The sequence below is a fragment of the Hypomesus nipponensis genome, chromosome 28, assembly GCF_054491055.1.
Source record: "Hypomesus nipponensis isolate SF chromosome 28, ASM5449105v1, whole genome shotgun sequence".
NCBI lineage: Eukaryota > Metazoa > Chordata > Actinopteri > Osmeriformes > Osmeridae > Hypomesus > Hypomesus nipponensis.
In genome coordinates this window covers 11444255-11469645 of record NC_140388.1, presented here as the reverse complement: position 1 = coordinate 11469645, position 25391 = coordinate 11444255, and the positions used below count along the sequence as shown (strand labels likewise).

The 25391-nt window shown below is 52.7% G+C and overlaps 1 protein-coding gene across 2 annotated transcripts; it reads right to left on the bottom strand.

The window, feature by feature from the left end:
- Positions 1 to 1073: 1073 nt before the first annotated feature.
- Positions 1074 to 25391, bottom strand: LOC146220031 (membrane-associated phosphatidylinositol transfer protein 2-like). Of its 2 annotated transcripts, XM_084694809.1 has the most exons (25): positions 25304 to 25391; positions 21837 to 22051; positions 20770 to 20891; positions 19316 to 19549; positions 18606 to 18947; positions 17453 to 17548; positions 15191 to 15295; positions 15014 to 15078; positions 13271 to 13515; positions 12900 to 13089; positions 12265 to 12384; positions 11000 to 11211; positions 10588 to 10763; positions 10179 to 10349; positions 8938 to 9090; positions 7604 to 7768; positions 5699 to 6007; positions 4740 to 4888; positions 4405 to 4521; positions 3962 to 4078; positions 3642 to 3790; positions 3204 to 3353; positions 2069 to 2249; positions 1752 to 1880; positions 1074 to 1475 (listed from the first exon to the last, which is right to left on the bottom strand). In XM_084694809.1, exons 1-25 carry the CDS (start codon positions 25379 to 25381, stop codon positions 1098 to 1100), a joined length of 4368 nt encoding a protein of 1455 aa, XP_084550935.1. In that variant the 5' UTR covers positions 25382 to 25391; the 3' UTR covers positions 1074 to 1097. The 2 variants fall into 2 exon arrangements, with proteins under 2 accessions (XP_084550935.1, XP_084550936.1); XM_084694810.1 differs by lacking the exon at positions 8938 to 9090.

Below are 25391 nucleotides of genomic sequence, written 5' to 3'. Positions count from 1 at the left end.
GGTAAAAATACAACTGTCAGGCAAATGCCTCTGCTGTGGATTAATGGCTGCAGAAGACAAAGGCAAAATTAACCTCTAAAAGAACACTGTAGATTCACAAAAGGAATATATGTATGTATTTATGTATCCCTGTCCTATTAAATAATATTGAAAACTGTGTCCAACATTTCACAATGTTTCCACCTTCCCACAATCCCTCAAATAAACCAGAATCAATCTACAATATAATACAATATTATTATGTACAAATCTTGGTATTCTCTCCACCTATACAATTACACCAACTTGCTTCACACAGCTAGTGTTCAAGCTTACCACAACCACCTGGACATTTTGGATTCAGTTCATATACAGTATACTAATATCTATACTGCCAGCTTTTGGCAAATTAACTTACAGTCATATAACTTTGTTCTTTGAGTAAGAAAATATGTATGCTCACTGTATAGACAAGTCAAAGACAGCAGGGCGCTATAAAAATGACGAGGCATTGTACTGCAACTGTGACCAACGCAAGGCTAATAATATGATGACCACTGGTTTATAGACATGTATTTATGTATTTTGGCTGTAAGTTCTGTGTTTGCAGTGACTGCAAACGGTAGCATAGCATACTGGGTAACGACACACCTGTGTGACATTTCCCCAAACTTTGCAGCCTGTGGCTGCATGAGTTATGCGTGACTTTCACGCTGACTCGTAAATATGAAAACGGTGCATTTTCATTCAGACTCCTTTCGATTTACTGTCGCTTTGTTTATGTGTGTGCATGCATCTTCCCCGGTTAAATAACATCTGTATTAAAACACCTCGGTTCTATCTCTTACGTAAAAAAAAAAAAAAAAAAGAAAGAACAAAATAGGAGTCCATTGTTTTGTCGGTGCTGCTTTTGAAAAGATCGGTTTGTAGCACCTGCACATCTCAATAGCTCACTTCAACCCGCTCAGTTTGTCTCACACCTTCTGCCCCCTCCTCATTCCCTTTGCTAACCCACCCTCACAACACCACCCCTTCCAATATCATTCCACCAAAGTCTCCATTCCCCCCCCCCCCTCTCTCCACCCATCCCACGCATCTCCCCCTCCCCCCTCCTCTCCCTATTTCATGTTGAAAGCTCCAGGCTCCAGCTTTGTGCTGCCGCTGCGTCCAAAGCAGCTGGCCGCCATGCTCATGCTGCGCTGGGCGGGTCCCTGGCCGTGGCTCCTCTCTGGCCTCTCCCGCTCCACGCGCTCCGTGTCCGACTGGCTCTGCGTGCGCTCCGGCCGCCCGTGGGCCACGCCCGTGGGCGAGGTGGGGGCCGGCTGGGCGGAGATGGTGCGCAGCAGGTGGTTCCGCTTGCGCAGGAAGTCGCTGTTGGTGCCCAGGCCGAAGCTGCCTTTCCGCAGGACCATGCGTGCGCTGCTGGTCTTGGCGGGCCGCGAGCGGTGGCTGTACTCCAGCTGAGACAGGTGGGCTGCGTAGCCCTCCGTGATGAACTGTGGAGACAGACGGAGACACGGGGACTGCAATTCAGTTTTTAATACACAGTGATACACAGGTGTGTTGGAGCAGGGAAACATCTAGAACATTCTGGACCAGTGGGCCCTGAGGACCAGGGTTGAAGACCACTGCATTAACAGACAACTCTCATTCTGACGAGATGATGGGAGTGTTCGGGGGTTTATTTGATACCCAAGCTGAATGTGGGACGACGAGAAAGAGCCACAGAGCCACTGGAGGACCAAGACCAGAACGCAGAACGTAAACAGTACCTGGCACTGATGTTGCATCTTCTTGGACGGCCGGCCAACGATGTAGATCTGTGAGGAAGTGAGACCGATGGCCGTGTAGACGGAGATGTCTTTGGTGGAACCGTAGCCGGCGATGATCTTCATGTGAGCCTGTGGAAACCAGACGCCATCAAACGTCAGATTTGTCATGCCTCCATCCCTTCTTTGCACCATCTCCTCACGCCTTCATTTACTCTCCACTCGATCTTCTCATTTTGATTAACACAAAGCGCATAAGTAATCCCATTTCTTCCACAACTCCCCACCCCCCCTTCCCCCCCTACCCCCCCTATCCTGACCTCTGTGAGGGACTTGAGGAAGTTGGCCTTGTGGCGGAGGGGGTCGTGGACCAGGCCGTCGCAGAAGGACACGATGCCGTGGGGGAAGTTGTGCTGTGACAGCCAAGCGACCACGCGCTGCTTCTGCATGTCTGGACGGCCCGTCACATAGATGATGAGGTAGCCCAGGTCCTGCCAGTGTCTGAGGAGACAGGAGAGACCAGGAGAGGAGAGACCAGGAGAGACCAGGACAGGAGAGACCAGGAGAGACCAGGACAGGAGAGACCAGGAGAGACCAGGAGAGACCAGGACAGGAGAGGAGAGGTCAGGAGAGACCAGGACAGGAGAGACCAGGAGAGACCAGGACAGGAGAGACCAGGACAGGAGAGGTCGGGAGAGGAGAGACCAGGAGAGGAGAGCCCAGGACAGGAGAGACCAGGACAGGAGAGGTCAGGAGAGGAGAGACCGGGACAGGAGAGGTCGGGAGAGGAGAGACCAGGAGAGACCAGGAGAGGAGAGACCAGGAGAGACCAGGAGAGGAGAGACCAGGACAGGAGAGACCAGGACAGGAGAGACCAGGAGAGACCAGGAGAGGAGAGACCAGGAGAGACCAGGACAGGAGAGACCAGGAGAGACCAGGACAGGAGAGACCAGGAGAGACCAGGAGAGACCAGGACAGGAGAGGAGAGGTCAGGAGAGACCAGGACAGGAGAGACCAGGAGAGGTCAGGAGAGGAGAGACCAGGACAGGAGAGGTCGGGAGAGGAGAGACCAGGAGAGGAGAGCCCAGGACAGGAGAGACCAGGACAGGAGAGGTCAGGAGAGGAGAGACCGGGACAGGAGAGGTCGGGAGAGGAGAGACCAGGAGAGACCAGGAGAGGAGAGACCAGGAGAGACCAGGAGAGGAGAGACCAGGACAGGAGAGACCAGGACAGGAGAGACCAGGAGAGGAGAGACCAGGTGAGGAGAGACCAGGAGAGGAGAGACCAGGAGAGACCAGGACAGGAGAGACCAGGTGAGGAGAGACCAGGAGAGGAGAGACCAGGAGAAGAAACCAGGGGCACAAAACAAATAAAATCACGGTTGGCACACATTTGATTTACTGTTATATCCAATCCCAAGTGGCAGGGGAGAGACCGTTAGACGAGCGCTGTTACCTGACCACGTCCACAGCCCCTGCGCGCACTTTGGGGTCACTCCCCATAATTGAGACACTGGCAGCGAACGAGCCGTCGATGCTGAACACCACAAACTCTGTTCCGTTGGGAAGCACCGTCAGGTAGCTGTCTGCAAATGTATGGTCCCCTCTGAGAGAGACAGACAGTCGAGGACAGGGGAAGGACATAGAGACAGACAAAGAGCAGAATGGAGAAAGTCAGCGAGTGAAGCCTCACTGAAGCTTTTGACAGGTCCACGAAAATAATTCAGGAAGTCAAGACTCCCTCGTCCATAAACTCACAAAAAAAAAAGAAAAAAGCTAAAGTACAAGTTGGTTTTCCAAACTCAAACCCACCGGGAGGGTTTGGAACAAACCAACAGTAAGCATGGAGGGGGTGTCTCTCTGTTAACCGTGTTTCCACTCGAGATGGTCTTACCTGACTACCATTTTCACGGGGTAGACTCCGATTCCCAGCTTCCTGCCCTCTGGAAGGAGGAAGGACACCCGGCCACTGCTATTGGTCAGCTCAGTGTCGAAGAAGACCCAGTCTCCGGACGGAGGCTGAGTCATGATGTGGAGATCCACCTTCACACAGCAGGAGCAGACAGACACTCAAACCAAGATTTCTACATAAGTCACCTCTGTACTAAACCTAGGTAGGCCACAGAATAACACTGAACTATCGGGTGTAATTATGAATTTAATATCCAAGGCCTGTTGGGATGTAGTCTGAGGGAGAAGGCCTGCTGCACCCACCTTCTCCCCAGTCAGGGTGACCATGTCGAGGGGGCCGTACATGAAGCGTCCTGTCAACACCTGCTGGTTGCCCTCTGTGAACACTGCATCACTCATGCGGTGGTTGGCTGTCACGTTCTGTCAGAAACACACGGCAGGGAAGACAAGGGTTAGCTGGCAGGGTGGGGCGGGGCGGGGGAGAGGGGGCGGGGGAGAGGGGGCGGGGGAGATGGGGCGGGGGAGAGGGGGCGGGGGAGAGGGGGCGGGGGAGAGGGGGCGGGGGAGAGGGGGCAGGGGCGGGGGAGAGGGGGAGAGGGGGCGGGGGAGAGGGGGCGGGGGAGGAGGGGCGGGGGAGAGGGGGCGGGGGAGAGGGAGAGGGGGCGGGGGAAAGCGGGCGGGGGAGAGGGGGCGGGGAAGAGGCCCCTCGGGTGTTCAGGCGCCAGTCGAGACTCGGCAGGACGAACCCTGATCTTGACGTGGGTCCTCTTGCGGAGCCACTTCTCCCTGGGTTTGGACGGCGTGAACTCAGACACCTCCTTGCCGTCCAACTCCAGGATGCTGGAGTTATCGTGCCTCATCACCTGCAGGACAGACACAACGAAGCTCATCCTGTGAGGTGTGACAGTGAGTTGCTGGGAAAGGCTCGACCTTCAAATCCCTCGCCGTTAAAACCCCTACCCACTTTTTATTAAGAAAATCTAATTTAACGACCACATTTGAAATCGATTTAATGTATATATAAACCTGTGTATATATATATATATATATGGATTGTTTTGGGCGAAGGGTGAGTGCTGACCTGGCGCAGCAGGAAGGAGACTACGTCAGTGGACTCCCAGTAGGAGGCGTGGAACAGGTGAGGAAGGGCCACGGTGGGGAACGCTGTCAGCGCGTCGGGGCAGTAGAGGGCAAAATCCATCCTCTTGGTGCCCCACCAGCGGGCTGCGACTGCATCGGGGGTAGAGGCGCATGGGTGAGGATGGGGGAGGATGGGTGAGGATGGGGGAGGAGGGAGGGAGGAGGGAGGTGCCTCCTGTGTCACTCCCATGAAGGGGGTCAAAAATGTTTAAACGTGGAGCCTGTTACCAGACATAACACTGAATCAACGGCCATATATTCCACAGCAGATCCTTTTGCTAGGAAGGAGGAAAGGGTTCAAGTTTAAATAGAGAGAAAATATTAATATTAATGTAAAAATCAAGATGTGGAAAAAAATCAAGATCAAATGTTAGTTGCGACAAAAAAGCATGATTGCGTTAGTAAGAAAAATAACTGAAGGTGGATTTTTATTGTATTGTTTACACAAAAGAAAAGAGTTTATACACAGTGCTTCAGTCACAAGTCCTTAGTCCTGTGTTCTACTAGAACTTACTGAACTCTTACTCCACTAATTCTGCCAAATACTGTGTCCATGTTTCTAAAAATACTTCCTAACAGCTGTGATGAGACGACTCACTGAACCAGCTAAGATGGGTCTTTGTTGGCTGGTTTCCTCTGGTGGGTGTTGAGAGGTGCACAGCTGAACGGTGACTACCCTGTTATTAAGCCTCGCACAGACTACAAAGCAACAATTATTCCCAGAAGAACAAGATTCCTAGTTCAGAAAAAAATCAAACAGACGAAGCAAAAGAACAGAGAAACATCCGGAAGACCAGAAGCTGAAGACGGGAGTTGGCAATTATGTTCTGTGTTAGAAGAAGCGAAAGGAAGTGGTGGCCTGAAGACGAGTTCTGCTCGAGTCCCGTCAGGAAGAAGTACCTTGGTCCACTTCAGTCTGGGAGTCCAGAGAGATCAGGTCACACATGGCGTTCTCCAGCCCCGCAGAGAGGCAGGGCTCATCCGTGCCCGTCGGGCTTAGACTTCCGTTCGCCTCGGTGCCAGCGTCCGGGTCTGGGCCTGGCCGTTGCTTGTGCCCGGCTCCCGGCTCCTGAGGGCCTGCGGCCGGGGCGGGGCTGGCGTTCCTGCGGGACTTGGGCGGACTTCTCAGGAAGAACTTATTTTGCGAGGACAAGGCCAGCTGGGACAAAAGGCTGACCTTTTTTGACTGGTTAGTTTGGCATGTTTGTGCTACGGGAAACAAAGAGAAACACAACAATGAAAAAAAGAAAGTGAAAGTGAATGATGGACGGCTGGTGATGACGTAAGACACGTTGAATCGCTTTTCCTTCTTCCACTACATGGACGGTTCCATTATAGCAGCTGGTTTAATAATGACCTGAAAACACAATCCTGAAAGAAATATGAATTAGCATTCTGCAGGTGCTCGCATAATCACCAGGTGAACCTGAAAAGGAGCGATAGATCTGTGCGTCAACGTGTCAGTGACAATGTACGTGTTGATCGTGAGATATCGCAGTCGTATCCTAACGACTAACAGTATGTGTTCGGTAAAATGAGCTGACATAAGAACAGGTTCAGTAGCATGGTTTAGTGCAGTGGTTCTCAACCCTGGTCCTCAAATACCATTTTTTTGATATTTCCCTGCTCCAACACACCTGATTCAAATGAATGGTCGTTACCAGGGCTTCTACAGAGCTAGAAAACGACCCATTTATTTGAATCAGGTGTGCTGGAGCAGGGAAACATCTAAAGCATGCAGGACAGGGGGTACTTGAGGACCAGGGTTGAGAACCACTGGTTTCGTGGTTGTGTGCCGTGCGGCGTGTTGTGTTTCTGGAGGTGCGTCTGAACTGGGGACGAGGGTGACAGTGGGACAATCAACATCCAACACTTGGTCGTCTGGCAGACAGTGTGACAGGGAGGGGACGATGCAGGAATGACTCAGCAGAACAGGGGCTCTTCACATGCTCGGAAAAACACATTGGATAAATGCAGCGCTCTTCCTGCATTTAGGTAGAGTGGTGTGAAGCTTTCTCCCTCTGCGGCGTTTAAAGGGAAAAGGTCTCGTCTCTCCCTGCCTATGGGAGTGAGAGATAACTGGTGTCGTACTGCACTGGAGCAGGTCTGGGCAGGCTTGGGACGTTTAATCAAGGCAGACAGAGCTACTGGATTGCCTATCCGCTCGAGCTTTTCAGCTACCGTGCAGGCTGAGTGCAGAGTGAGAGAAAAGAGGGCGAGGAGGAGACAGGAGGAGAGAGAGAGATCAGAGAGCTCCAGCTGACAGAGAGAGAGAGAGAGAGAGAGAGGGAGAGGGAGAGGGAGAGGGAGAGAGAGAGAGAGAGAGAGAGAGAGAGAGGGGGAGAGAGAGAGAGGGAGAGAGAGAGAGAGAGAGAGAGGGAGGGGAGGGGGAGGGGAGGGGGAGGGGGAGGGGGAGGGGGAGGGGGAGGGGGAGGGGGAGGGGGAGGGGGAGGGAGGGAGGGAGGGAGGGAGAGAGAGAGAGAGAGAGAGAGAGAGAGAGAGAGAGAGAGAGAGAGAGAGAGAGAGAGAGAGAGAGAGAGAGAGAGAGAGAGAGAGAGAGAGAGAGAGAGAGAGAGAGAGAGAGAGAGAGAGAGGGAGAGGGAGAGGGAGGGGGAGAGAGAGAGAGAGAGAGAGAGAGAGAGAGAGAGAGAGAGAGGGGGGGGGGAGGGAGGGAGGATAAAAGAAAAAGAACGAGAAGAGAAAAAGAACGAGAATGAGAGAGAGAGAACCGTGTGTGTGTGACTGCACGTGTGCGCGCGTGAGAGAGAGAGAGAGGAGAGAATCGGTGGTAACAGGAACACTTACTGTTGGCTATGTTGGTGGCAGTGTAACTGTCGGCCATTCCTGAGGCCTGGCTGGTAATGCTGGCCTCACTGGCCCTCCGCAGCCCCCGAGACTGGGGCCCCGTTATGGGGGAGGAAGGGTACGAACTGTCCATGAAGACACCACCATGAGACTGAACAACATCCGCTAGTGAGTTGAAACAAGGAGATCTCATTAGACAAGGACAAGGGGGATGAGGGGGAGGGGGGGGGGCGGGGACTGGGACTGGGGGAGGAGGCCGAGAAATGTGACGCCAGGCCAGATTCTCGGCGGACGTGAGACCCGGGGGGGCGATGGCCGCGGTCACATTTCTGGGAGGGACAGTGATGGGATCACGTGACGGTCGGATGAGTACAGCAGACGATGACTAGCTCTCTGACACACACTCACGCTTCACAGTTTTAGCGGTTTCACAGGTGGCTCATGTCAATGGGCATTGTGTGAGTCAAGTTAGAACAAACTTAGCTGAAAATAGAAAGTATATTCATATTCAAAACACCTTTCAGGGGCATCCCCCAAAAGAGGAAATAACACAAGGACGTACAAACGCATATCTAAGGGACTGGATTCCTTGTCTGCAAACACAACACATCACACACAACACACCACACATCTCTACAGCTTCCACTATTACTGTGCCAATAGAAGAATTAGTCTTGACAGACATAGACAAAACTATGGACCCCACTCTTTCAGTGGAGCTATAGAGAGACAGTAGTGCCAAACCACAAACACAGAAGCACATTTCTTCCTGCCCTTGCGAAGGGCAACAATCACCTGTGGCAGGGCTGTAACTAACCCCCTTCAGTTCTCCTCCAGGTCAAAATCCTCTTTAACATTTAACACAGCAGTTGTTCCGGCCGTGTAAATAGCCGCCGTTGGCATGTTTGTAATAGCACACCGATATAAAATATTGATCAAAGACACCAATAAACCATGTAACACATAACCGGCCTTTTGATTTGTCTCAGTCAACAGGCTACAAGAGGAGATCTAGGAGGATTAGGTCTAGGAGGTTGGGTTCACGGGGGGGGGGGGGGGGGGGGGGGGGAGCGGGGTGACCTGGAGAGGCCTGAGGTGACCCCGGTCCAGGCCCTCATTCTCAGTGACCTCATGCGGCAACACTGGGAATGCTGTGACAGGGAGGGGGAGGGGAAGTGACATCACAAAACACCACCGGGAGGAAGGATGACGATGCAGGTAGTGACACGCAGTGACAGAGGAGAGGAGGAAGAGAGGAGGATGAGCGGAGGAAGAGAGGAAGATGAGCGGAGAGGAGAGGGGCTAAGATTCAGGTAAAGGGAGACTGTACACACACTCCAGGTTGGCGGGTGTGGGCTTGAGGGAGCTCTCCTGCCAGTTTAACACGGGCACGGGGATACAGGTCTCACTGATGGTCTCCTGGCAGCGCAGGAACAGGGGCGTCCCACTGTCAGGCAGGAGCTGAGGGTTGCTCTGGACTGTCTCCACTACAGAGAGGGGTCAGGGGTCAGGGGTCGGGCGTGCAGATAAGGAGGGCGGGGAGGCCGAGGGAGAAAGAAGAAAGGAGACAGGGAAGACAAGAGAGAGAGACAGGAAGGCAGAACCAGAACGTGAGACAGGAGAGACGAGTCGAAGCCTTTACAGTCAAGAGCTTAGCGATGAGGAGCCTGGATGCTGACCACATTGATTCTTTAGTCAAACCACGTCTGAATACAGATTCACAAACCTAAATGAATCTATTAAACGTTCTTAATATTTAACGTTTTCTTGATTAGCTTCTCTAAATGGTATTCTGGACCACCTGGAGCGATCTCTATTTTAATTAAAATTATAACTTTTTATTAACCTCATAAATATATTCCACACCCTGCAGCTTCTCAGGGTTATAAGGGGATTATTACCCATAAAAAAACTAATTTATTTGCTTAAATTGACAAGCGATAACTGACTATTAGTGTCCAACAAGAGTTTGTTTCCCCTAACCCCTTTTCCTCCACTGGGAAGCGCATTGTGTTGCCTTCTGGGATGAAATGCGCAAAACAAATAAAGTTTGATTTGACGACTGAAGTTACAGTAAAGGATAACAATCAAATCCGAAAATCTTTCCAAACTTTTATACCTTTGAGGAAGTTCAAAACACCAGGCTAGTCTCTAGTACTGCAAGGGCGAGTGAAAACTGAGATCTTACAAGCCCCCCAACAAACACAAAGAGGAGTCAATCACTTCCCAAACGACACTAAGCACAGTTGTAAAACTCCAGTGTATCAGACTGCACATTCTCCTGCATAGCTAACGTGGTCAAAAGAAGACGTTTAACTAATAACATGCCGTATGAGATAACGTCTATTTTCTGTGACACATAACACATAGCACCTAGAGGGATGGGACAAACTTGAGTTCCAGTATATAGTATCACTGTAACTATTACTGTTACTTTTTATTATCATGTATCTTTCAAGGGGACAGGTCTCCATTCATGTTTGTGTGTGTTCCTGTGTGTGTGATAAATCTGTTGTGCTTGCGTATGTGTGTTGTGAAGCTGTCGTGTGTGTGTGTGTGTGTGTGGAGGGCTCACCCAGCAGGGCGGAGTGTCCGTCCCCCAGGGGGAAGCGCTGGTAGCGGGGAACGCTGAAGGGGGGAAGCAGGTGGAACTTCTTCTCCAGGAGAGGCTCCAGGCGGGAGGCAGAGGGGTCGGCTGGGTGGAACAGGTTGTACACCTGCTGGCAGGCCGGCCGCAGCAGAGCCACTGGAGGGAGACACCAGAGGGGAGGCCAGAGGGGGGGGCAGAGGCATGGGGGGGGGTTAACAGAACCATCCCATAAGTGAACCGCATCATATTATAACCATGATGACGCGTGGTCTCATGTTATAACTGTGACGACGCGTGGCCTCATGTTATAACCGTGACGACGCGTGGTCTCATGTTATAACCATGACGACGCGTGGTGTGGCGTGGGGTCGGGCGGGCGTGTGGGGCTCCTCACCGTCCAGAGAGGGGATGACCGTCTTCCTCAGCGCCAGCACCAGACCCAGCGGGGAGCCGAACAGGAAGAAGTCGGCCACCTCAAAGTCGAACTTCCCCAGGGAGCTGCCGTCCAGCATGGTGCTGCTGCTGGACCTGCGGGACGCGGCGTCGCTCCGCAGCACGCTGGAGTGCAGGCTGAGGGGGCACACACACACACACGCACACCAGCCTATCACAACACGGCAATATTTCATGGTGGGGCAAACAAAATCTTTTCTAAAGGTTTGAGAAATATTTTCTACAAAAGGTTGTCTTCATCCCCAGAAGTACAGTTTGTTCGAAGCCCTGCTCACGCACCCCCACCCCTCCCACGCCCACCCCTCCCACCCACCCCGCCCTCCCCCCCCCCCTCCCCCCTCCCACCCACACACCAGGACAGGAAGGCCTGGTGCTGTTTGATGGTGTCCAGCTCGTAGGACGAGTCGCTCCTCTTGCGGGGCAGCGGCCTGCGGAGCTCTTCGGCGCCCCCGCAGCGCGGGATGTCGATGTTGCTGCGGCTCAGGTGTCGGCTGCCCTCCAGGGAGGGGGAGTTGGAGCCCAGCCCGCTGCTGATCACGATGCCTGGGGACAGCAGGTCCTGGTCCTGCACACCCCCACAGGAGGGAGGGAGGGAAGGAAGGGAGGAGCGTTTAGGGTGGGTGTGGAGGGATAGTGGGGATGAGGGGTGAAGAGGGGAGGGAGGGGGTTGCTGTTTAGGTGGGGGTGTAGGTGAGGGGTGAGAGGGGAGGAAGGTGGGGGTGAGAGGGGTGTAAGAGGTAGGGTAGGGTAAGAGGTAGGGTAAGAGGTAGGGTAAGAGGTAGGGTAGGGTAAGAGGAAGGGTAGGGTAAGAGGAGGGTAGGGTAAGAGGTAGGGTAGGGTAGGGTAAGAGGTAGGGTAAGAGGTAGGGTAAGAGGTAGGGTAGGGTAAGAGGTAGGGTAAGAGGTAGGGTAGGGTAAGAGGTAGGGTAGGGTAAGAGGTAGGGTAACAGGAGGGTAGGGTAAGAGGAGGGTAGGGTAAGAGGAGGGTAGGGTAAGAGGTAGGGTAAGGTAAGAGATAGGGTAAGAGGTAGAGTAGGGTAAGAGGAGGGTAAGAGGAGGGTAAGAGGTAGGGTAAGGTAAGAGGAGGGTAGGGTAAGAGGTAGGGTAGGGTAAGAGGAGGGTAAGAGGAGGGTAGGGTAAGAGGAGGGTAAGAGGTAGGGTAAGAGGAGGGTAAGAGGTAGGGTAGGGTAAGAGGAGGGTAAGAGGTAGGGTAAGAGGAGGGTAGGGTAAGAGGAGGGTAGGGTAAGAGGACGGTAGAGTAAGAGGCAGGGTAGGGTAAGAGGAGGGTAAGAGGAGGGTAGGGTAAGAGGATGGTAAGAGGAGGGTAAGAGGTAGGGTAGGGTAAGAGGAGGGTAAGAGGAGGGTAAGAAGAGGGTAAGAGGAGGGTAAGAGGAGGGTAAGAAGAGAGTAAGAGGTAGGGTAAGAGGAGGGTAAGAGGAGGGTAAGAGGAGGGTAAGAGGAGGGTAAGAGGTAGGGTAGGGTAAGAGGAGGGTAAGAGGAGGGTAAGAAGAGGGTAAGAGGTAGGGTAAGAGGAGGGTAAGAGGAGGGTAAGAGGAGGGTAAGAGGTAGGGTAAGAGGAGGGTAAGAGGAGGGTAAGAGGTAGAGTAGCTGAGGGTTACCTGCACGCTCACCAGGCTGCCTCTACGGCTGCTGTTCTGACTCTCACACACCGTCTGGTTGCTGCTGCACAGAGCGTCAAAACCCAGGATTCCCCCCACACAGTCCCCGATCACACACACCTGGAGGAGGCAGGGGGTGATGGGGCGGGGGGCAGGGGGTGATGGGGCAGGGGGCAGGGGGTGATGGGGCAGGGGGCACAGGGTGATGGGGCAGCGGGCACGGGGAAGGGGGCAGGGAGACAGCGTTGTTAGATATCAATGCAGCCATACACACACAAGTGGGTTCAAATGATTTTAGACTCCTTAAATTCAATAACTGGTTCATCAAAACACCCACACACAGACATACTGTGTGTACACACACACCACATATTCGCATGAAATTAGTATGTGTCATTATCGACCAGTAGATCAAATAATCCACTTCAGCCCTACGAGTTCTTGACTGATACGGCATCAGTGCCCAGCACAGCCCCAGACCACAGCCTCCCAGCACAGCCCCAGACCACAGCCTCCCAGCACAGCCCCAGACCAAAGCCTCCCAGCACAGCCCCAGACCACAGCCTCCCAGCCCCCCACCCATCCTCCCAGCCCCCCACCCAGGCTCTCCAGGGCAGGCTGGAGGGTCACCTCACCTGGCCGGTGAAGGAGGCCCCCTCCAGGGATCGCAGGAATTCCGAGTACACCTGATTGGCTCGGAGGATGACGGTTGCCACGGCGTCCTGGTAGTGAGGGGAGGATGTGGCGAGGAGGGGCAGGGCGGCCAGGGGGATGTGGTCCTGACTGCTGGAGAGACAGCCCTCGTCGTAGCTGTAGGGGCTCAGGCTGCACACACACACACAGGCAGGCACACGCACACAGAACACTATATCATCAGCAAAGGTTGATGCTGTTTGGAGAAATCGCAGCATTTTTGTTTGTGCAAAAGTGTGTCTTTGTTTGTGCATACAATGTGTGTGTATGCTTGCGCACATGCATGTCTGTCAGCACGCGTGTGAGGCCGTACTTGGACACCAGTGAGAAGGCGTCGGCGCAGATGGCAGGGCAGGGCACCAGGCGCACGGCCACGCGGCCCAGGGCGGCGGGGTAGTGCACGCGCATCACGGCATGGAACGCGGCGCTCAGGGTGTTGACGTCGCACTGCTTGCTGCTCGGCTCCCCGGCGCCCGTATCCAGGATGTTGCCCCCGTGCAGGACCAGGATGAGGACGTGGATCTTGGAGGGCTGAGAACACTGCTGGGAGGAGCCATCCTGGAGGGAAGGGAGGGGAGGGAGGGAGGGAGGGAGGGAGGGAGGGAGGGAGGGAGGGAGGGAGGGAGGGAGGGAGGGAGGGAGGGAGGGAGGGAGGGAGGGAGGGAGGGAGGGAGGGAGGGAGGGAGGGAGGGAGGGAGGGAGGGAGGGGAAGGGGAAGGGGAAGGGGAAGGGGAAGGGGAAGGGGGAGGGAGGGAGGGAGGGAGGGAGGGAGGGAGGGAGGGAGGGAGGGAGGGAGGGAGGGAGGGAGGGAGGGAGGGAGGGAGGGAGGGAGGGAGGGAGGGAGGGAGGGAGGGAGGGAGGGAGGGAGGGAGGGAGGGAGGGAGGGAGGGAGGGAGGGAGGGAGGGAGGGGTGACAGGAAAGAGGGAGGGAAGAGGGGAGTTAGGGGTGAAGGACAGGGCAGAGCTCTGTTGAAACTAAAGCAGAATTAAAGCATTTCTCCAAAAGGCCGAGGCTTTGAAGGGATCCTGAACCAAGCTTCCTGACTGGGGGAGCAGGGAGACAGGCTGGCCTGTTTGGTGTGCTGGACCAGATGCTGCTGGACCAGGGAACACCTGGCTAGTGGATTCACCCTAGTGGAGACTCTCTAATTCCTCTGCCCACGGTCAACATATTCTCGTGTCACAAATGTTTTGTCTTAACACACAGGTTACATTATGAACAAAATTAAACGACACACGAAAATCACTTGCACATTAGACACATTTTGGAGTAACCACAGCAACGAGTTGAGGTCGACAGCCCCAGAGGAAAAAGGACGTCACAACTATTAATATTTAGCACTTTTACCCCGAGTGTTCGATCCAAAACTTCACATATTCACAGAAGCAACGTACAGCTACAGACTAGGAGGGGGCAGGGGGGGGGGGGGTACCAAACAAGATGTAAGGACTGGAGGAGGAGAGGAGGAGGGCTGGAGTAAGGGGCATAGGGGGCACGGGGTGGGGCAGTTAGGACCAGGTCTGTTAGGAGGAGGGGAGGTGGGGGGGGGTCTCTACACTGGCCCAGAATGCAATGGGCCAGGGATCTTACTTACTGACTGGTGCCTGGTTATGGTGATGGTGGGAATGGCAGAGCCTCTACGCATCTGAACACAAGAGGACAGAGAGGCTGAAGGGGAGGTGAGGCTCCGCCCATATCACCCCCCCTTATCACTCCCCCGCCACACCCCACCAGGCGCAGGGCACACACACACGTCAACACCAACCGCATGGAGTTACACACGAATCACACGGCTTGGAATCCCCTTCAGCCAGTCGTGTCGACTGTGTGTGTGTGTGTGTGTGTGTGTGTGTCAGGGGGTCACTTGATGGTTTAGTGTGAATTAGGTGACTTCTGCGATACTGGGTGTGTGTTGGGGGAGGGGGGGGGTTGTGGTTTAGTGTGAGTTAGCTGACTATGATACTGTATTGCGATACTGGGTCTAGCTGGGACAGGTGTGTGTGTGTGGGTGGGTGTGTGTGTGTGTGTGAGGCAGGTGGGATCAGAGCTTCCTACCTCATCCAGTCTGTCCTCGCTGGCACCCCTCTCGTAATCGCCCGTCATGTCTTTGTACAGCTCACCTGCAGACAGCACACACAAGGGACAGTGTTAACTCCCCACACACACGCGAATGTACGCGCACGCGCACACACACACACACACACACACACACACAACCAGTGTTAATTGTACCAGAGGCCTCATCTGCATCCGATGCCTCGATCTTGTCCATGAGGTCATTGGAGTTCCATTTGGAAATCTCCTTGGGAAAGACGTCTTCATTATCTGAGAAGCCCTCTGAAAGACAAAAAAATATGAACAGAGTAAAAACGGGTTGTTTAGGCACGATACGTTACATACAATAGTACACCCCATTGGAAGCTGTTCGTAGGTAACCTTTAAGGCTGTTTTTGTTCCTGGTCCTAACAGGAGCCGATGGGGCGGGGAACACAGGGAACACAGTGTGGGGAACACAGTGTGGGGAACACAGTTCCACCCTGAGGGAAGGGTCGCTCCCAGTGTACACCTCCGACACGTCGGTCAAAGATCAACACAAACAGGAGCAGTGTCCAGACTAGATGATTCGGTTCAGCTCAAGTCGTGTATCTGAGACAGACGATGATTTCACTGCCATGTGCAACACAGGCCGGCCACTGGTTAAGTGTTTGACTAATAAACACAAAGTAACCATCATTAGTATATTGATGTTTTCCATCTAACAGTGGCAAAAATCTGCTATCAATTTTTTGGGGGGGCTGAATTACATGACATTTCTCAAGAGCACTTCCTGAGGGGGACACCAACATTACTGCTGTAACACATAGCCTACATAGTAATATGTTAAATGTATATTATTAATATTTTAAAAATGTTCTTATGTTTACAGTGATTTATTGGGGGGAACAAATCCTATTTTTCCCAGGATTTGTGGCTATGCCATCTAACAGTAGAGAGTGGTCGGTTGTGTGCGAGTCACACCCTTTTAGGTGTTTGTGAACCTATGCAATGAATGCAGAATGTGTTTACTGAATGAAGAACACTTGTGATCGTTTTAAAACGGAAGGCAAAAAATTGCCATCCTGGCTGGACAATAAAGTTTTATTATATATGTGGGGCATGCTTAATCTTCAAACGACAAACAGGAAGCTGTGTCCTCAAGCGTCCTCAAGGGTCAGTTGTCCCATTATCTCAAATTGATTGAATCTGAATACTCATGGATGCACAGATGGTCTGGAATGCGTACAGGCTTATGCAACTGGTCACCGAGTCTCTCTTTACAATACACGGGAAATCATACCACTGGCTTTTAATAAAAGTATCACGGCTGTGCTTTTATCCTACATTTTCTACCATGTTCACATGCACCTGCCCACTAATATTCTGCAATCATAATGTTTGAAATATAGGCTCCGCGCCTGATAGGATTCTTTAGGCTCTTGCCATAGACGATTCTTTAGTCTCTTGCCATAGACGATATGGATTATCAGTGTGCTTAGTTACGTGTATTTATGAGAGATACTGAATATGTCTTCAGTAGTAGGAGCTATCAGAGAGTGGGAGAATGGAAGGCCAGGACATGGTCCTATCATCATGGGGTCATGAAACAGTGGTTTCTTCACAATTTATTTGATATGATTGCATTTGAAATACTGAAGACTCATGTCTACCTAATGACATATGTGTTGAGTATTCATGCTTTACTTTAGGAGGAACAAAAGTACCATAGGAATCAGGAAAGACTTTATCAGCAACAAGAAAGACAATCATTTGTTCTCAGTTTCACTTGGACAGGATACAACGGCAACCAAATTTCTGCTTTCCGCTTCAGCAATTCACAGACAGTTCATTCATGACCGAGAGAATACAGTACAGTACATGGCACATCTTTCAGAAGAGTAGATTCGAGATGACAGCCCAATCGCATTAGCATCATCGAAATAAATAGATCTTTAAATAGAGCTTTATTAGTACTGGAGTCATACACATTTCTGTCGCCCAGCACAGCAGCAACACTTATTATTCTGTAGACGCATTCAGACATTTTCTTTCCCCTTAAGGCTTGACTGTTTGAACCTAGTACAGTTGTAGTATTGAACAACTGTAAACAGACGGATAATAAACGTGTAGCAGCAGTGTTTGAGTGTGTGTAGGGGTAGGGGTGGAGGGAGGTGTGAGGGGGTGATGGTAGATGACAGGTCATGCTGGGCTTGTCGTCATGGTTTCCTCTCTCGGGTTCAGACCACCTGGGGGAGGGGGGGGGGGGAGGGGCAGGCGAGCAAACCCCCCCCCCCCCCCTATTTCAACCGCAGACCCAAAGCATGCTGGGTATCTGGGTGGTTTAAGAACTGATCTGTGTTGAAAAGATGCACGCAGAGTGAGAGGGGCAGGTGGGGGGGCAGAGGTCAGGGAACAGCAAACAGGCTACGCTAACGCTAGCAAAATGGCAGGAGTTACCGTGGGCGTCGAAAAACTCTTCTTCTGAGCTGTCGTCTGAGTCGCGGGCGATGCTCTGCATCCTCCACTCAGACATGCTGTGGCGAGATGGACTGGCTGCAACACAGGAAGGAAAAACAGGGCTGGTGGTGTTGTTTTTTTTTTCCTTCTTTGTTTCCCCCCAGAAATATGTCCATCACACTTTTTTTGTCTTCTTCTCACATACTGAACACAATGTCATACTGAGAGAAGACTATAAACAAACACTACTATGTACTTTACACAAACACACACACACACACACACACACACAGTGTTATGTAAACACTCGACAGGTTCTGTACTGCTTGAATCCATCCCAGATGGAATGCTGGCTGGTCAGATGGGGGTGGTGGAGGGGGGGAGGGGGGTCAGGAGAGAGGTCCATAGACACCACACAAACACGCTGACAACCAATGATCACACACAGAGGGAAAGGCTTGACTAAAGACAGGCCTGTCTATCACGCGCCTGAACTGCCCGTCCTCATGTATCATTACTGAGGGGAGAGTGGTGTGTGTGTGTGAGTGTGTGTGTGTGTGTGTGTGTGTGCACACAGCTGTCCCTGTCAGCTCAAAGATGGGAGCAGTGGGGGGGGGGTCATCAGTCTCCTGTAGACTGTGATGTCAACACTGCAGCTATTTATAGCAGAGGAGAGTGAGGAAGCAGGGAAAGGGGTAAATTGAGGCTGAAGGGGGGGGGGGGGAGGGACCAGGTGGCAGGTGGGGCTGGAAAAAGAGAGAGAGGGGTGTGGACCACAATACTGACGTAGGCAGATTGAGAGTGGAATAGACAGGACTTTTCAAAGGAAGCCAGGAAGGAAGCAAGGAATGAAGTAATGAAGGAAGCTGAGAAGGCCAGAGGCCAGAACTGACGCAACATACTCGTAACATAATCTCCTGCAACATGAAACCCCTCTAGGCTGAACCATGCAGACGGGCGAGGGAGAGTCAGAGCGAGGCAGAGTCAGAGCGAGGTAGAGTCAGAGCCAGCCACAGTCAGAGCGAGGCAGAGTCAGAGCGAGGCAGAGTCAGAGCCAGCCACAGTCAGAGCCAGGCAGAGCGAGGCAGAGTCAGAGCGAGGCAGAGTCAGAGCGAGGCAGAGTCAGAGCGAGAGTCTTCCTGCTGGGCCTTACCTCCTCTCTTGGACGAGCGGGAGGATCTGGAGGAGGTGGACCACTGCTTGGTGAGAGCCCCCCGTGCCTGGAGAGAGTCCCCTGCCGAGCTCACCCCCTCCTGGGCCTCCAGGGAGCCCATGACCTCCTTGGCCTCCTGGTTCTTGTCCGGGGAGGAGGCAGTGGCCCCCTCTCCATCGGCCTGGCCCCCCTCCTCCCCCTGGCTGAACTGGGCCATCTTCTGGGCCAGGGCCAGCTGGGTCTCCAGCTCCAGCTGCCGGATGTCCTCGATGGTCAGGCCGTACCACTCGTCCTGCCAGCACCAGGCCTGCCGGTGGGCCCTCACCATCACCTTCCTCAGCCCTGCATGGAGACATAACCCTCACCATCACCTTCCTCAGCCCTGCAGAGAGACATAACCCTCACCATCACCTTCCTCAGCCCTGCAGAGAGACATAACCCTCACCATCACCTTCCTCAGCCCTGCAGAGAGACATAACCCTCACCATCACCTTCCTCAGCCCTGCAGAGAGACATAACCCTCACCATCACCTTCCTCAGCCCTGCAGAGAGACATAACCCTCACCATCACCTTCCTCAGCCCTGCAGAGAGACATAACCCTCACCATCACCTTCCTCAGCCCTGCCATCTCCTCCCCACCTCCACCCCATCTCCACCCCACCTCCTCCCCATCTCCACCCCCCCCCAACACCCCCACCCTCATACGCACCGACGTCGTGGATGAAGCGCTCGATCTTGGACTGCATGCCCCAGTATCTGAACTCCACCTTGCAGAGCTTGTATGCGCACATGACTGGACTCTTCCCCGGGTCACTGTTGAACTCCTCGATCCAGTCGTCCAGCAGGGGGCCCCGCTGGGTCTTGGACGACTTGTACAGGCGGGGATCCTCCTCTGCCTTGTACTCGTGGGGGGGGATGGGGTCCTTCACAATGTCGATGGGGTCTGGGGGGGGGAGGGGGGAGGGGGTGAGAGGTGAGGGGGGGGGCAGGGGGGGAGAGTTGAGGGGGGGATGAGATGGGGGGGGGGCAGGGGGTGAGAGGTGAGGGGGGGGGCAGGGGGGGAGAGTTGAGGGGGGGAAAGAGTGTTTAGCTTTAGGACACTGTGAGAGAGAGAGCATGCACAAATATCCACAACCTGTCTGTAAACTATTACATGATGTTATTATGGCATGTATGGTATTAGTGATGTTATTATGATATGTATGGTATTAGTGATGTTATTATGATATGTATGGTATTAGTGATGTTATTATGGCATGTATGGTATTAGTGATGTTATTATGGCATGTATGGTATTAGTGATGTTATTATGGCATGTATGGTATTAGTGATGTTATTATGATATGTATGGTATTAGTGATGTTATTATGGCATGTATGGTATTAGTGATGTTATTATGTATGGCATGTATGGTATAAGTGATGTTATTATGGCATGTATGGTATTAGTGATGTTATTATGGCATGTATGGTATTAGTGATGTTATTATGGCATGTATGGTATTAGTGATGTTATTATGGCATGTATGGTATTACGTAATTGCGTGAGCATGCGAGGGCCTGTTGGCCACCATATGTTAGGTTGATGAACTGCTGTGTGTGTGTGTGTGTGTGTGCGCGCACGCAGGACAATGTGGCAGTGCTGTTTTCCCGTGATGACGAGGAACAGAATAAATAAGTCACGGTGAGCCAACTGTGGGTCCGTGTGACAGTGACGGGGGTAAACTGGGTCACCCCATACCCTCCAAGCATCGGCTCGCATCATGCCTGACCACAACCTCTGTTGCCACCGAAAACAGGAAAACAGACGCAGTGGCGGCGCGCGGCCACAAGGGGGCGTCTCAACTCGTCGGCTCGGTCGGGAGACTCCTCGCCGACAGCCGTAACCATGGCAGCGGAGTTTGTGTACAGTGTTAGGGCGGACTAAACTGACGACGCGGTTTTACACGTCCTCGTTGTGTGGATTATGTGTGTGTGTGTGTGTGTGTTATCGCTCACTTCCTTCGACGTAACCTGAGGAAGATGTCGACTCATTACTGTCTTCTCTAGACAGGAAGTGAGTGAGCTGTCAACTTATCACTGTCTTCTCTAGACAGGAAGTGGGTGTGCTGGAGCGTCTCAAACATCTGGACTCCTTCAGGCTACCACCAGCACACGTCCTTACCCAGAGTCCGCTGTCTCTTGTCAGCCACAGACAGGTTAAAGACGTCTGGCTGGTTGCCCGTGTCAGACTTGTAGTACGTCTCGATGTCGATGGAGAACTTTTCCACAAAGGGACAGGTGTATCTGGAGGAGAGGAGACAGAGGAACAGGTTCCCAGACCAAAGTCAACACCGCACGACGAGTTAAACACATCCCAATGACTCATTCCTCTTTGAAGCAGTTGTGTGTTCCAAGGTGAGCTCTAAAACACAGGATTCAGACACTTATCAAGTTTCTCAAAGCCCTCTCCTCTTCCTGCAGCACTTCAAAAGGCTCCGCCCCCCTATGCTGTGCCAGTAGGGTCTGAGGCAGAGCAGGTCTCTCTGACAAACATGCCAGCAGACACATCCTGTGTTTGGGTGTCTTCCTACGCCCCTCTTTCCAGCGGGCCCTCACTTTTGGCTCAACTCCATTTTGGTGGTGGTGGAGGTGGAGGTAACCAGATGACAAATAACAACCTGGCGTCTGTTCTGACAGCGCGGTTGTCTGTGACTACGCTAATCTCGAGTGCTGTGGAATTCTCTCTTTTTTTGGTGGGGGGGGCCTTATCTTGTTTTGTCTCCGCTATGGAACAGCGTGTCATTCGATGGGAGATTCGATCTCATCTCTGCCGTGAGTGACGCACCGCTTCTGCAGGCGTGTCTACAAAAGTACAGCTTTCAGAGGGAATGTTTAGACCAGTGGCGTTCAACCCAGGTGCTCAAGGACCACTGTCCTGTGTGTTCTAGAATGTTTTCTTGTTCCAACACACCCGATTCAAACGAATCAGCTCTGCAGGAGCCTGATAACGGCCCATTCTTTTGAATCAGATCTGTTGGAACAGGGAAACATTCTAGAACATACAGGACAGAACACTGATCTAGGCCCTGGCCTAGTGCAGCTTGACTCTAAAGCATACAGGCTAGCCGTCTACCAAAGGTCGAGGGCAGTGTGGCCGAACAGGATGTGTGCTTTGCCAGCGATGAGAGTCAGGTTGCCGGCCTAACCACTGTGGGAGGTGTGGATGTCCTGCGGGGGGCATTCACCCACCTTGTCCGGGTGTAGGGGTAGGCATTCCAGGACTCCTCCTCCACCCTGAGGGCTGCCTTGGGCAGGATGGAGCGGAACCAGCTGGGGATGTGCATGCCGATGTGGTAGACCTTGTGCGTGTACTGGCCCGCGCCCCCGGGACCATCTCTGTAGGGCTTGTTCTCCAGGATCTCCACCCCGCTGCCCTCGCCACAGGTCTCCTCACGGCTCTTTTTCTGTTCAGGAGGAGGAGGAGGGTGGAGAGGTGGTGGTATAGGAGGAGGGGGGATGGAGGAGGAGTGTGGAGGAGGGAGAGATGGAGAAGGGAGAGATGGAGGAGGGAGAGATGGAAGAGGGAGAGATGGAGGGTGGAGAGGATGTGGTAGAGGAGAAGGGAGAGCAGGAGGGAGAGGCGGTTAAGGAGAATAGGAGGGGGTGGAGGAGGCGATGGTACAGGAAGAGGGAGGAGGAGGGGGAGGAAACAGAACACAAGATACTTATCAGAATGTTGTGGAGAAAAAGCAGGTATGGATCTGAAAGGCTGTGAAAACCATTGATGGAGGAGAACAACCTGCTGGTAAACTGGATTACGGTTGGGCCTTGCCACAAAAGGCCTCAGCTTTTATCTGAATGACAACAAGCCCCTCCTCCGCAAGCCACACCTAGACCATATTTACATTTCAGGTATTTTCCACACCGAGAGCAGCCTCGCCCAGTACAAGGAAGCGTACTCACTGGTAGTGTGTAGCCAGGCAAACAGACAGACGCCTACCCAGGTAAAGTCCATCAAACGTGCTGACGACAGTAAACGTGACGAGCAAAGGTCAGGGGTAACGACCATAACCTCGGCTATTGCACTGTGACGTGTTTGAAGAGAGGAATCTTTATCACCGTGTCTATGCATTTGGCTGAGATAACATTTTCTCTCTTGAAAACAGGCAGCGGTACTTTTCTAAACTGTCAAGAGATAGCGTTGTTAACGGGGATCAGTTTGCAGGAGGGTGGGGCAGGTGTCTCCAGGACAGAGCGTTGGAGAGCGTTGGAGGAGGCCAGGTGGGGAACCAGGGAGGGGGGAGGGTAGGGGAGCAGACCTCTGGAGCTCGTTACCTCCGACAGGTCCTTCATTAGCCTCCCGCCCAGCTCTCAACAGCCTGCCTCAGCTCCACAGACACAGGCCAGATGCTGCAGCACACACACGCACACAACCTCCTACTGTACACACACACACACACCGACTGTGTACGCACACAGTCTCCTACTGTATAAACACAACATTTAAGCGTGTGAATGGCTCACCAAACACACACACACTTCATGATCCTGGTGATCCTGCCCGGGGCCTGTGTGCTGCTGGCTGGAGCCATCCCAGCCCTCCTGACGGGGGCCAGAGACCCGATCAGTTCACCACAACACACCAGGAAGGAGCAGGGGAGGAGGGAGGAAGTGACCCGGGGCCACGATACCAGCTGAGCGAGACTCAGGCCGAGACATGAGCCCCTGCAGGCAGCCAACCAGACAAGAGCATGCTGTACATCACCAGCTCGGCCACGCCCCCCCAAGCACTGTGTGTCCTTATCTGTGTGTGTGTGTGTGTGTGTGTGTAGACAGTGTTTCTTTATTCCAGCCAGGAGGAAGTGGCCTTCCAGGCTTATCTCACAACTGTCTCACTGTAGCGACATGAAGGTGGTCATATCCTGAGCTGGTCGGCATGCCGTGACCTCACTACGTCCTGAGTTAGCAGAGGAGGAGGGAGAGAGAGAAGAGAGACAGAAGGAGGAGACGAGAGAACAAATAAAGAAAAATAAGTAGAGAGGGAGTGAAAACAATCCTTCACGTCACTCAACTGCCTGCAGTTACAACGTCTTGGCTAATTCCACAGACAAGCTAACAAGCTCCTATTCAACCATCTGTTAGAGAGGCAGCTTGACAGCAGCCCTGGTTGGTGAAGTTGTGCTTGGAAGCGTTCCTCCACGCTGGGCTCCTCAAACTGCCCCCGGAAGAAAGGCTTCATGCCTACACTGACCATGAGTCAACAGGGCCCCTGTATGCTCCGGTTGCCCCGGCAACGTGGTGTAAGGAGGAGAGATGGTCTCTGCTCTGTCGCCCCTCCCTCTTTCTCTCTCCCTTCTTCCCCCACCAGTCTCTCTCTCTCTCTCTCTCTCTCCTAGTCTCTCTACTCAATCTCCTGTTTCTCCTTCCGCTGCTCTTCCGTCACTCCGCCTCCCTCGAAAAACAAAAAACTTGACTCCCGGCACGACGGTGATGTCACGGTTGCCGTGGAAACGGAAACCTTGCCGCAGCAAGACGGCATGAGAGGGAGGAAGAGAGAGCGAGAGAGGCCGAGGTCAGGGGACAGGCAACTACAGGTTACTGACGCAGAAGTTCAACGGTCGTTCCAACCGTCTGCCTCTTTTCCTGCCGTTTGCACGGTCAGCCTAGCATCCTTTGACTCCCCGACCGTTTATTCAATATTCACTTCATCCGTCTAGTGAGTTGTAGCACGGCGTTACACGTTAAGTAGACAGCCCACACTGCAGTTCACACAGAACGATCCCAACAAACATAACTTTTAAAAGCTAGGTAACATTCAATGCATCATGGAGTAAGATATCTTTAAGTTACCTAGCATTATACTTGTGGCAATGCTAAAACCATATTAGTGTTAGGCTACTTTTTAGCCTTCTAATGAGTACATTCTGAAGCCACACTAAAGCATTTTGTCGCATTGTTTTTGTCGAATTGTTTGTGGAAAATATTACATTGAAATGTTCGAATCCCATATTTGTGACGCCACTCCCTAAAAGGTTAACCTGTGTTCAGGGCCGTGCGGCTGTGCAGGGTTAGATATGTCAACCAGAGGATGAACCACAGTCCAACACAGGAGTGAGCTTTTAACACCCAGAACTGGCTCTCATCCAGAGCGCTACGGTGCTGCGACATCATGGAGCGCAGCCATAATCTCTTCAGATTATTTCTATCGGGCCAAACAGGGGAAAACACAAGCAATATTGCTCAAACTAATCTGGCAAGGTAACTGCCTGACCAGCAGTGTTGTTTACGAGTAGGGAAGAATGTTCTGAGGTCCAGCCGTTCAAATCCTGCTACTGAGCCGCAAGAATTATAATTTGATTTTCGCCACATCTGGAACCTCCCCCCCTCCCCCTCCCTCTCTCCCCCCCTCTCCATTACCACACCCAGTCATGGGAGAGGAGAAGCAGAGGTAAAGTAGATAATCCATCAGCACACAGATGCTTTTGTTCCTGCAACGCCAGCGTTGTTCCTCCCCGTGACCAATCACAGCAGAGCACTTAGTGACCCGGTTGTGTCAGTTATGTCGGTTGGGGACAAGAAAAAAAATACCCAGCCTCAGAAAAAAAAAAAAAAAACTGTCTTCCTATAGCAGATCCTGCATCTCTGCTTCTCAGCGGAAGTCTGGGATACCTGGGGGCACTGTCCTGTAAGGTGTGTGTGTGTGTGTGGGGCCTCACCTGGATCATGTAGAGCTGGGCGATGCGGTACTCCTCCACACTCATGGGCATGGGGATGCGGTACTCCTTAATCAGCATGGTGAGTCTG